The 14,420-nt window shown below is 31.9% G+C and overlaps 1 protein-coding gene across 1 annotated transcript in view; it reads left to right on the top strand.

The window, feature by feature from the left end:
* Positions 1–2,977: 2,977 nt before the first annotated feature.
* LOC127712360 (mucin-5AC-like) overlaps positions 2,978–14,420 on the top strand; it is a 44,047-nt gene continuing 32,604 nt past the window's right edge. The window contains exon 1 of the mRNA XM_052218747.1: positions 2,978–4,105. Within this exon, the coding sequence (XP_052074707.1) occupies positions 3,497–4,105 (609 nt within the window). The 5' untranslated portion in view covers positions 2,978–3,496. The remainder of the gene's footprint in view (positions 4,106–14,420) is intronic.

Here is a 14,420-nt window from a genome sequence, read left to right as displayed (position 1 = left end):
GGCCGTAGAATAAATGTTAAGAATAACACAGCCCCGACCCTCAACCCAATACGAAAACGTTGTTTGCCTTACTTGAACACACTCGTAAAAATATATACCATGTGTGGTGAAATGTCTTTTTGCTGGCAAACAAATAGTTTCTATATCAGAAAAAAATGCATTTAGTGATAATATATCTTATTAATTAAATTCAAGTTAAACAATATACACAATTTGGCATAAACATATTAATTCAATTGAATAATTAATAGGTCCCGGAAACAAGCTGTTAACTTATATTAACCCGTTACTTAATTTCATTTAGGGCCAGTATTTGGTTATAATCCCACTGTAGCAAGAATTTTTATCTAAAATTCTCTATATGGACCACGTATTTAGGTTTGTCTTTAGATCTGCTTCATTTTGAAGTGTGTTTGTCTTTCTTATGTTCATATGAACATTGTTGTTCCATCTCATCAGTAGATACACAAAATTAATGCCCATAAGTAGGTAGAGAATTGATTTGCCAAACGAAAGGGTAAAACTGACAAGGTTGGCAGGATTCAAGATTTCAAGATTTTATTGTACTGTCAGTCACACCATGAGTGCTATGCAAGAGGAACAAACCATGCAGCATAATGTAATAAACACTAAGACAGTGCATGGTGAACATACAATAATAGATTATGAATAGTGAATGTAAATACAAATCACATTAATTTTGAAGTAATGAAATAAAGGAGGATGTGGATTGGACTTACAGAGTAGAGAATAATTGGCAAAACGTGCAGAATAAAGGACAAAAATCTAAAGAATAGAGAAAAATAGACCAACAAAATAAGAATAGAGAATAATGGGGTGCTGAAATATAAAGAAAAGAGCATAACAGGCAAAATTTATAAAGAATAGAGAAAATGGCTTGAAAATTTAAGAAAACAGAATTGAAGGAACCCCCCCCCCCCCCCCTTTTTACCATCCTGACCCTCGTAAAGTATGATAATTTCCTTCATGCAGAAACATATTACATAAAACGACAACAATACTTTCATTTTATTTCGTTTTAATTACCACAATAATTTTACAGTTTACTGAAAGGTCTTCGTTTTTCTATTTAAGCTCATCTGACCCTAAAGGCCAAGTGAACTATTTCTACCACTTGGCATCCATTGTTCATAAACTCTTATCATGGACTTTTCTGCTCTAAAATCATGACGACTATTCCAACTTTAGGGGCAGCCCCGTTATTCCGACGCCCCATTGGTCCGACACCCCAATAGTCCGACACGGAATAATTTAACAATATTTTATATCTTTCCCAAATTTGAAGGAATAGTATTTTGATGGTACATTTGGCTCTGATTAAATAAAAACATGTTCAATGTAGACAATCTGATTCCTATCAGCAAAATTTCCAATTTTCAAAATCTTCTCTGAATAAACAAGGCGAAATGTTTGAAACTTTCTAGCAGATAAAAGGACCTTCTACAATCTATTACATTTAATTTTGATCGTGTGACACATTAATGAAAACAAAGCCTTCTTCCAAATCTTAATTTGTCAGCAGTTATCTTCTAGATAAATTTACCCGCTGATGCGATTCATGCTCCTAGAAGCCTCTAGTTCTTTGTTTCAATTATCAATACGATAATGCATATTAAGTATGCTATATCATAGCATTGCATCTTCAGAATGTCAGTTAATTGTATCAATAATGAACATGCTAAGTTAATTTCACGGAATAAAACATCTGGTGTAAAGTATAAAGTCGTTACTGACAAAAAAAATATCACTGATATGAGAACAAAGGACAGCAATACACATCCCTGAGTTAGGGAATACACATCCTTTGTAGCCAGATGTTGAAGATCTGCAATATAGATTATCTCATCTCCTCGTAACTTTCTTGGTCTGACGTTTACGATTAGGTCGTCTAATTGTATTTGAAACATACTAAATCAACGTTTTCTTATATTTTAGTCTATTAGTTATCACCTCTGTTTCCCCTTTTTGCAAACTTCGGTGAGTTTTCTTCATCAGTGTATTCGTCATCAAATTTCAATCTTTTGTGTTCTTTTGTACTGATTTTATCAGCTTTGTGTTCTTTGTCGAAACGGTTTTTTTTTGAATAATGTTCCTAAGAACACTTTAATATTGAAATCCGCTACGAAAATTGTTATAAATCTGTTGTGGAGATTAATTTAGTCACGATAAGCCTAAGGACATAAGTCAATAAAAAACTTTCAGCTAGCTATATTTCATAAACATAAAGTTTAGAAGTTGTTATATTCTAATCCGGAAGTCTTTATTGAGACATCAAACACTATTTCAAGGATGTGCATCAGAGGCGTGTTCTAATTGGTGATGTCAAAGGGATTAGTTATAAAGTTTTTTTTTATTAAATCTGTCAATTGATTTGTAAAGTTTATTTCCATTTCGAAGGTCCAAGTCGCGTGCGTTTTGATTTTTGCCACTTCGCCTTGTGTTTTCTTTTGTGTGCATTTGCAGGGATTACATTGTAAAATGGGGACTTTGAAAAGGTGATTTATGATTCTGAAATATTGATTATCAAAAAATTCATAAAAATGTTAAACCTGCAGGCAAATAAAATTTAGTGATTTATATTTGGGAAAAATCTGATTTACTACTATATATTATAACATGTTTTGGTGATCTATTTTGACAAGAACGTTTGAAGGATGCACTTAAATTATACGCCCCTAAGTGAACTCTGATAGTGATCTCGGAGATATCTTGTTAAAGATATGGTTCATTTGGGCATGATTACTTATCTATTTACAAATTCCTCAAAATAAAAATTTACTTAACGTGTGTCCATGTCTGTCAAATATTATTTTGTATTGACTCTATGATTGATTTTTATAAGTCCCGAAACTTTTGAATGATTAAGTACTGAAAGTTATTTTACCAACTTATGCCAGTAAGACTCAGATACAGAGCCTCAGAGCAATTATTAATTCATATTTATATTTTACACGTGACGTATGGTAAAACGATAAACATGGAATACACAACTTAATATTCTGTGTATTTAAATTAGGAACAATCGGAGTGAGACCTGCATAATATGTAGTAATCATCCACCGACGTGACTTGAACATTTGATCGATACAAGGCAGACGGAATACAACGGCGAGTGATAAAGAAGGAGATTTTCTCTTTCGTCACACATTTTCAGAATGGCACTATTAATTTTACCCATATTTAAATGCCTTTGATCATGTGACTTGGATTTTAATGCCGGGTATTGAAGGTAAGACTTTTATTGATATTTATTCGGCATGCCAGCCACTGATCCGTTTACTACCTTAATACTCTCAAGTCTTAGTCATGACAAGTAACTACCTATAGAACTTACATGTTTTATTTTCGTTACAAAAATGTAATTCTTTGACGAAGAGATATTATGTGGGGCTGGAGTGACCCTAAATTCTCAAGGGAGACCCGAAGTACTAAGAAATATGGATTAATTTTAGTGCCGTTCTAATATATTTTCGGAATGGAGAGTCCAACTTCATCGGAGGCCCCTGGTACGTTATTAGTTCTGCAACTGAAGTCTTTTGTGGGCTTCAAAAGTCAGGACGAGTACCTGTTTGCCATGAAGGAGGATTTAGCAGACTGGTTTACATGTCTATATAAGTTAGAAATAGGTGTGGAGAATTTTTTCGACGTACTTGACACTGGAGTACGATTATGTGAACATGCAAATAAAGTGCGAAATTTTGCTCAAGAGAGACGGAAATTAGGATTACTCGAAGAAATGCAATCTAATTTTGTGAGAGGAATACAAATTCCAGAATATGAGGTCCAATATCGGTCGGAAGTCCGACCCCAAACATTCCATGCCAGGGATAACATATCAAATTTTATAAAATGGACCAAAGATGCAGGAATACCAGAAGTGCTTTCATTTGAAACTGATGATCTTGTTTTGAGAAAAAATGAGAAAAATGTTGTGTTGTGTTTGTTAGAAATTGCTCGGATTGGAGCTAAACTTGGCATGTTGGCTCCAACTATTGTTCAAATGGAAGAAGAAATAGATGCAGAGATTGCTGGTGACCCACCACCCCAAATCATCACATGCGATGTTAAAAGTCTCGATGAAATGGTAAGAGTCTGAATTGTTACTTTTAAGCTTTTGTTTTATCTTCCCTCATTGTTAATTTTCATGTCAGTCGAATTTCTAGTATTGGTTTGTTTATATTTTTTAATGTAACTGGTTGTTTTTCTTTTGTTTTTGTTTTTGTTATTAGTTTTATATTACATTCCTGTTAGAATATTTTTAGATTCAAACTTATCTGATCAACAAATCCAAACCTATTCTCAGTCAAATATTTACAATACCTGCAATTGATTACATTTTAACATGCACAGGGTCTTTACAAATGTACATGTACATGCATATCATAAACAAAAGAAAAACAGACTATATTTTGACATTTTCATATGTAATTTATTTGAAAACAACAGATAGGAAAAAATGTACGTAAGGAGTCTGTTAAAAAGCTATTGAACATTCTTATGTCATATCTTTATTTAACTTTGGATCAATTTCAAATTTTAAAAACACCTATTGATACCTGTTTTCGCCTCTTGTAACACTTGACTTTTTATCTGATTTCGTTCTAAAGCGATGATTAGAGGGGAAAATATTATTTATCATATTGATGTGCAAATTTTTATCTGCAAACTTTGAATATTAACCTGTTACACAGCAGGTGCTCGACCTGAAATACAAACGTGCTAAATATTGACAGGAATGCTAATTATATTATGACGTCATCAAATCAAATGGCATTGATATGAAAATCAATAATTTTTAAGGATAGGTATTATAAATTAATATAATGTCAGTACCAATGACCCTCATTTTTAGATACGTGTATATTGATCTAGATCATTAAGTTGTCCATGCTTTAAATATTTTAGATGGCTATGACCCCTTGCAATGATGATAAGTATGTACATAAACTGTGTATTGGACATCTATGTAGATCTTCACAGTCATTATTGATCATTCATAGCTTATTTGTAAACACTGGACACCAATTATTTTATGACCAACGCATTTGCAAAAATGTAAAAATGTCTGTAGTTAATATTAAATAGGTGTACATAGAATAAAGCGAGTAAAGCTTCGATTTTAAACAAAATATCTCCTAGAAAAAATAATTGAGAAGAATTTTCCTTAATAGAAATATGACAATTTAATAGAATTAAAATGAAAATCGGTTATATGGTGCACAGGTTAGAAAATTCACCCATTAGGCCTCATTTTGCACAAGTGCTTATTGCAGAAATCATTTTAATTTGTTTTGTTCACATTATATTTCGTTTTTGCAATGTTGTTATACATCTGCAGACATACTGAAGTTATATAACGTAAAACATCACACGAACACACTAAAACCAACAGCATAAGGCTGAATAAGTGTGTACTATAAGTTGAACGTCTATGATTTATTTGTTGTAATGACATCTAATCTCATTTAGTACAAGGCTTTGTTATGACAGAAAACTGTCATCAGAAGTATAAGAAGATAAGATAAGATAAGATAAGAAGATAAGAATTTTATTAATCTAATCAAGAACCCATAAAGGGCATCATTTACAACAATATTAAGCACAATATGATTGGAAAAAAGAAATATGTATGTAGATTTCAATTAAAATATCGAGTATATATAGAAATTGGCTGCATTATTCCGGCAGCTAATACACACAAACTTAGACAGTATTGTGATTGACGGTAACAAAACACATTTTCTTAATTGAAAATAGATTGAGCTACTATCTGAATTGAAATTTTAGTAATGAATAAACTGATAGAAATGAAACGTGATCGTTATTTATATGAAAGGGATGTGTATTGTGATAAAGAATGATAATTGATTTGTGATGATGAGGTCACATAAGGTCAAGGTGACTATAGATTTCTCTTGTCTGCTCTGTCTAGCTCAATAGATATGTGCCGAGTCATCATTTTCTGGTCCTTTTTGCATTCGGTGGTGCGAGCTCGAGTTTAATATGAAAGTATACAAGTTGCAGTGTGTGTGCCAAGCCACACATTTTGTCAAAATTATGTGTACACAGCAGTCGATTTGCACAACCGAGAAAACTCTTTAAATTGATCCCTATTTGACTTTTAAGTGACATCTCTAAGTGAAGAACGATATTACGAAGGTTACTGGTACTTGAGAAATCTATTCGTGATAGGGTATTCGATTAGAGATAATATTTGTACATATTGACTGACGACCAGTTTCTCCAATGCATACTGTTTTATTTTAAATATTATTCCACAATCAGTAAGAAGTATAGCAAGATATTGTAACAACTGCAACGTACGAGTAACTTCTAAAACATAGCATATATAGGTGGGTCCTATTAGTCGTTTTATAGAGAGCACCCATGGGTATACCCTTGGCTAGCGAAGATGAGTATGACAAGAAGAGGTTGTACAACCTCCTGTCATACAACCTCCTGCCATGGAAGTATTATATTTCATTTTACTTCCATGCTTTAACAATTCAATTCAATTAAAATCTTTATTGTTATTACGCTATACATTTATATAGCATAACCAAGATGCCTTTAAAACCTTGCATGCGATACAGAGACGGATAATCTTGACAGTGATGCCACAGAGTTCATGGTTTTGATTGACTGATTGATTGATTGTTTTTAGCGTAACGTCTTGTGGTAATAAAAGCATTTAACGTCTTGTGGCAATACATGCATTTGGGTAGTGCTATATTCTGCATTGAAAATGATGATTTATGAACTTTTTGACTTTTGAACAGTTTTAATAACCAACATATGTAAACAGTTTATTACTATAATAACCAAATAATTAACTTGACTAACGAAGTTAACTTGTAATACTAAATACATATGGAGAATATTAACGTTATAATCTCTACATAATATACCACTAACTAGGGCACAATTAATGCAAATTATTACAAATACCACAATTAATTACAATTTTACACACTAATCTACAATGTATACAAATAATTACAATCAGCAACAATAAATAATAACAAGTCCCTACACGATGAAGTTGACACCGAATCTACTTTTTGTCACTTTGTTCTCTTTTTGTGTATTTTATCAATAATCCATAACAATAAGTTTGGAGTTTTATTGATCAAGGAGACCATAATATTTAGGAAAATTAAGAAGTAAGCATTTACAGGAGAATTCAATGTAAAAAAATATATGGCGTGAAAACTATTTTAATATGTAACGTGTTCTTTTGGCCAATATAATACAAATTCTTAATTATTTCGTTGGAAATCGACCAAAATTATAGAATTTAATATTTAACCTTTGAAATCAGTTAAATATTAGTTACTAATCTAATTAGTTATAATTATATTGAAATTGTGTATAATGATATAGAAGACATAGGTTTGACAAAAAACGCAATCTTTGAAATGCAGTAAACTAAGGGCCGATAGATGCCAGGTGTTCGGTCACAATCGTTCTAAATATTACAGAAAGTATACTAGTAATCGTAAAATATGACAAAATTGTTTATTAAGAAATAGTTGATGGTCAATATGGAATGCGGGGTGAACTGCTATTCATCATCTTAATTATGCTGCCACAGTCAATATCAATGCAATCGAAGATAAACATGAGATATTGCTTTCTGTATTCAAGATTTATCGTAATTCCAAGGCTAAAAGCAAACTGAAAAAATTGACGTTTCAGTAAATGTTGCAGCGAGCTATGTTAAATTCCTGTCTTCTAACTATGTATATGAAATAATTTCCACTTCCAATCAACAATATCATGGCATTGTATTACAAAACGTAATAACAATGCATATGCTGACTTTGGCGAAATTCTCATAAAAACATTATGGTCGGTGCTCAAAATGAGGATTGATCTGGAACCTAAACATATATCTTTTTGGAATTATTCTGTGTAATAAACAGGGTGCATAAGAATTATATTGTATTATATGTCAATTTTACACAACATACTATTGTTCTTTAAATATATGTTCACATTATATTGTTCTGTGTTAGGTGCACTCCTATGATACTAAATTGGTGAATTGAAATTCTTGTACAAAGACATCATTACTTTTTTTCATCATATAAAATTTTGCAGCTTGATCAGCTGCTCCATTCATTAAAATATCATTGGCACTGAAGAGGGTGGACCCCCACAATTGCACAAATATTTATGTTTTTTAAATCTTATATCTTGAATACTGTTGACTGATTTATCATGCTGATTTTAAGGCCTATTTTTTCGATTGTAATGTCACCACCCATTGGAGAGCAAGTATGCATTTATTAATTAATATATAAATTAAACTCTTACTTATTACATAAGAAGTTAACAGGGCGGACCCAAAATTTGAGTTTCAGGGCTCTACCCTAGGAATGTCGCCGAGCGGAGCAGTCAGTACAGTTTTGATGTTTTTCATGTCAAAACATGATTTTATTTTTCCTCTCGATTTTATGCATGGGGATGCATGACCTCTGACTCCCTTGCACCCCCCGGTTCACACATTATTTGTACATGAAGTTTCATATACGACAATTAAAAATGGTTGTAAAATATCAGAAAAGACCAGCAGTCATAACAAGTATACCGCAAGTTTTACGTTTTATAAATTTAGATAAGCGCTTAAAGTATACTTTAGATGTTGAATTTTCAATAAGAAAATTAAATATTATTTTCCATTTATTGATTTAGATTAATAGGTAGATTAACACTCTTGTCAAAAGATTAATTATTTAACCCCCGCTATTTAACATTTTACTTTGTCACTGGAAGTTAAAATATAATGAAGTATATTCATATAGCTGTAAAGATAATAAAATACTATTCAGGATTTTGATCGATTTTATTTACGCCTGATTGCTATCGGTTTTGAAAATTATTTAAATACGTAAATAAATATTTGTAAGATAAGAAGAAAAGCTTACTATTTTGTGTATCTTGCTGAAGGTTTAACATAGTTCAATGATAAGAAAGTTCAATGAAAACATACATGATGGATTTGGTTATATATTTCACACTGACAACAATGGTTATAGTTTATTTAACCTCCTTAAATTTTAAACGTAGTACCTACATGTAGTATAATGACTTTGGGTCTTAAATATTATGTTTCACTATAGTCGACCAGGAACATATATATTAAATATACTGTTCCCAGGGTCGACATTAAAAAAAGAGAGGGTTGATTACCCTAAATCTAGATAAACCCTATTACATGCCAAAGTTGTGTGCCTTTTCCTATCATGAGTCAGAACTTTGGGTTTTTTTTATTGAATGTTAATGTTTTTTATAAAAAGATGTGGCATGACTGCCAATGAGACAACTCTCCACCAGAGACCAAATGACGTTGAAGTTAGCAACTATAGGGCACTGTACGGCCTTCAACAATGAGCAAAACTATACTTTTTTTTTATAATAATAAAAAAAAACCACCACAGTGTCCTTTGACGATGATGGCACTCACAGGTCGTCAGACATAGTTATATTTATATTTCAGAAAGTTTATTCGATTCAAGAAAAACAGTGACGACCCAAACCTCACATATATTTTATGATACACGAACTCGCAGTTAGGATTAAAAACGAATTTCAGACAGATATACATTATACCTATTATATTTCAAATTTTTTAGTCTATTCAAGGTACAAAGGGACGAATAATTTAACATACATTTTATGCTAGGAATACCTGCACTGGGGTCAGTAACAGATTTCAGAAAAAGTTATACATGTATTTCGTAGATATGAAGTCTATTCAAGGGTACAAAGTGACATATAATATATCATACTTGTTTATAGTATGAATACTTGCACTTGGGCCATAACAAATTCACGACATCGTTTTACGTGTATTTCAGAAAGTTTAGTGTATTGAATATATACAAACTGACGTATAGTTTAACATAAATTTTACATATGAATTCTTGTTGACAATATAGCCCTTTGTCCTGTGGTATCTAAAGTCATCTGAGAATCAACGGTGTTATAACTCCTTTATTGTAATCTTATCTTTATTTAAACTCTGGATTCAATAACCACTTTAAAAGGGTAACTTGATAAGTTTGGAGAACAAAATGGATATTTACCCTTTCAGATATACATACACTTGTAGTTTGGGACACAGATGTTCAAATTCACATACAACTCAATCATGATAACAAATTTACCAAAAATAAGAGTATCATTCTTTCTGTTAAAAAAATCTTCAAGTATTTTTTTGAATAAAAAATCATGATATTATGCCTAATCTGATATTGGAAGGTCATTTATCATGTGTATATTGTCGAAAACATTGAATAAAATAGTTTAACATTTGCTAAAACTAGGAACACATGACTTTATATAACACGAAAATCTTAAAGGATTATTTTCTATTTCATTGGTTATGCATTAAAATTACTGACAAAAAAACTCGGAAATCTAAATTGTGTTTAATGCACTTAGACTTAAATGAACTTTGAAATGTTTTAATTAAAGAACATCGTACTATCTCATTTACATATAAAGTTGTGAAATTTAAGTGACAGCAAAAGTTCTTTGCTTATTAATAATTATAGCTATATCAGATTGCATTAAGTTATATATCTCTTAATTGACAATTTTTGTCCAGAAGTCACGACGAGACTTGTCAGGATCTGGACTTAGTAATATCCTCATCGTATCTTTGTTTAGATTTATATTAATGTGTTTGAAGTATACGTTAGGTAAGAATACATAAGTCTAATAACACCCCTTTCAAGTACTTCAAAAGAAAATGAATTACAAACTGTTTAATATGACAAACTTTGACGCTCGTTATGTATATGGTTGAGAGATTAATACCAAGGTATTTGTTTTGTTACTCGGTCCTTAATTTGTCTTTTATCGGAAGTGACGTAATTTAAGGGGATTAAAATAAATGATAAGGACGAACAATAAACCGTGCTAACCGTTATATAATGTAGTATATTAACTTTCGTTTCGTCTTGAAATAACTGTTAGCTGACCGTGCGAGACCCACATGGGTAGTCGTAAGAATAACTGTTAGCTGACAGTGCGAGACCCACATGGGTATAGTCGTAGGAATAACTGTCATTTGAACTTATGATCTTTGAGCCAAAGTCATCTGTCTTTGAAAAAACCTTACCTTATTACCTTAATATTATACTAGTTTTTGTCTCGCCTGCGACGAAAGTCGCGGAAAGCGAGACATAGGAATTGCTTTTCCGGCGACGGCGACAACGTCAACAATCGTTAAGTTTTCTGCTTAAGTTAGTTTGATAGTAACTACTTGTGATAGATCATTGATATTTAATATAAAGTTTCATTACTATCAGTACATATCAGTTTGACGACTATTTTGATGTCCTGCCCCATAGGACATGGTCCAATGACTTTGAATTAATTAGTAATTTTCAATGTTATGTTTTCTGCTTAAGTTAGTTTGATATGATCTACTGGTGACAGATCAATGATATGTTGTATGAAGTTGCATTACTATCAGTACATATCAGTTTGACACTATTTTGAGGCCCTGTCCCCTAGGACATGGTCCAGTGACTTTGAATTAATTAGACATGTTCAATGTTAAGTTTTTTGCTACAGTTAGTTTGATAGGATCTACATGTGATAGATCAATGGTATTTTGTATGAAGCTGCATTTCTATCAGTTCAAATCAGTTTGATGACTATTTCGAGGCCCTGCCCCCTAGGTCATGGTCCAGTGACTTTGAATTAATTAGGAATTTTCAATGTTAAGTTTTTCTGCTTAAGTTATATTGATAGGAACTACTTACAATAAACAACAATATTTTCTATAAAGTTACACCACTGTCTGTACATCTCAGTTTGTCGACCATTTTCAGGCCCTGCCCACTAGTCCGGTGACTGAATTAATAAGCAATGTTGCTGTCCATCAGATTGTCTTTTTCTGAATTTTATGTCGATAGGCGAGACATATCTCTGTGTCAAGTTTATTCCAGAGACAAGTGCCTGTGCTTTTTATAGTAGCCAATATGGAATTTTGCATATTAGATAGACACACGTACTGAGAAAGGTCTATTAAATTAGTTGAGTTAAACAGATGCTATACTCCTAAGACAAGAATCAGTTCAGAATTAACACAAGCGTTTTACTGAAATACAATATCATAATTGCCTTAATTAATATACGATATAAAAAGATGTTTAAAAACGCACGATACCGATTTCTGTTTTAATAGTAGACTGCATACACACACAATTTGTCAGAGAACATGCTTGGCAGGAAACCATGATGCGTAACCGATATCAAACTGTCGATCTGCAATATGAGAAACGCCATGATTCAATCAAACTACTGTTATGTAATGTAATGTCAATTACATCAACTTTTAACTTTTATCTTATCGACTAGAGTTGCACTTTTAACACAACATGTCTGCAGCACGATTTATTTTCTGTTTACATTTCTAGTATACATATATACAGCTAAGTGTTTTAGGTTGTGAAGTAACAATTATTGACCTTTTTGAAATCTAGATGTAATTTTTTATTCTTTTCTTTTTGCAAATTCAACGGCCGTTGCAAGTTGCAAACTCGAAGAAATGCAGCGTATTAAAAGGTCAGGTCACGAAATTTCGAGCACGATTTTCGTACTCAGACTAAAAATCAGCCAATCAAAATACTGCATGGATTTGGTGTATCGAGCACAAATTTTGTACTCCAAGTATACTGAGTAAAATTTTTAATCATCGATAGCCCAGATGACTTGTGCTTTTCATGTCCTGTAAAAATGGTCTAATTTTGTCTTTATTTTGCCTGATCACGTAAAAACAACTCAAAATCAAACAAATCGAAAGATGTATTACATGGGAATGTCTGAAAGTGCCTTCAGTTTATACGTATCTACATTCCTTATTAATTTTATGACCATATTACTGGTGAAATTATTCTTTATCATAATAAAATCTGTTGTATTTTTCTGGTATCTAAAATCGACAAGGCCCGGAAGAAAAATTCATTAAAGTTTATATTGATGATCTATAGATAACATGCCTGAAGAGCCTATATTGAACTGCCAATTTTCACAATTCTATTAAAATTACATGCTTTTAATTATCAGTTATATGAATAATAATTGATTGTTGTCCTCCGCTGTGGTTCAGATCACATTAATTTTATTGATAAATAAACAACTCATGTATGGAACAGTTTTGAATATATTTGTAAAGTTTAAGTCGTTACTGAGGAACCTGGTCAAAATTTAAAGGGGTTTGTGGAGAAGGGGTACACACTCCCAGATAGAGAGAGAGAGTTTGTGGTGAATGGATAAGAAAGCGGAAAGCGGTTATTCCCTTATTTCAAAGTCCGTATATACATATAATGAATAAATGTATAGCACTAAATACCATCTCGATATCTGCCAGATTAGCTTGAAGTGATTGAGAAAAGCACTTATAGTCATGAAATGAACGTATTTTAGTCAAAAGTAGGTCAACCAGAATAACACTCTTATTCGACCTCCTCATATCCCATACTGTGATTATAATACATTTCCCCTAAATATTTGCATGGAAGATGATAATGCCACGATTTCAAAATTTTTGTTTTCATAAAATTCAAGGTCTAAATATATTTTGAACGCAAGTTAAAAATAAATAAGTGAAAACCAAATGAAACAAATATCTGCGAGGACGGCTGATGGAACGATTAATAACATTTTCATTTTTCAGCTCCAACTACCGTGACATAGGTCAAAAGAGGGTCAACTTGAACCTAACTCAATGTATATAATTTCTTATTTGCACAAATATAGATAAACTTTTATGTACATATTTATAGGTGCGGTGGTTATGTAAATGAACCGGGGGTTCCCATGCAGATTGAGTTTAGTTTATATTAGCCCATTTTTCAGAAGAGCAGAACATTTATGAACATTGTGTGTATATTTTGTAATGTACTATCTGTAAAGGATACATATTCATGAATACAAAATTCATTTAAATATTGCATTTTTGTGCCTTTGTTCCCACTTTAATAAGGTTTTCACCTGTGATTTTTACGATATAAATTCTTCAGTAAAACATTCAGCCCCAGACTAATATTTCTATATAGCCATAGTAATGGGTTTTTTAGTGTTTTTTATTAACTAATAACAAACGCGTGATGATGTAAAATTTGTATTCAGTCGTTTTCAAATAAGTTATGACGACTCTTTCATTTTACCCATGTTGCATCGCAATTCGATTTCAATTTCCATAACTTTGTAATTTCGAGCAGTATCGGTATTTGGTTGTAACTGTACCGTAAGTTATGCATATGCACATTCACATTTTACAATAAATATCTTGTATATGTAGTAAACATTGTAATATGTTATCATGCAAGTTTTATGATTTTATTACCTGCTAGTTTACAACACCTGTTGTAATATAA

Source organism: Mytilus californianus, unplaced genomic scaffold (genome assembly GCF_021869535.1).
Source record: "Mytilus californianus isolate M0D057914Y unplaced genomic scaffold, xbMytCali1.0.p SCAF_8, whole genome shotgun sequence".
Lineage (NCBI taxonomy): Eukaryota > Metazoa > Mollusca > Bivalvia > Mytilida > Mytilidae > Mytilus > Mytilus californianus.
The sequence above is the reverse complement of the archived record's forward strand: the minus strand, read 5'-3'. Positions and strand labels throughout refer to the sequence as shown.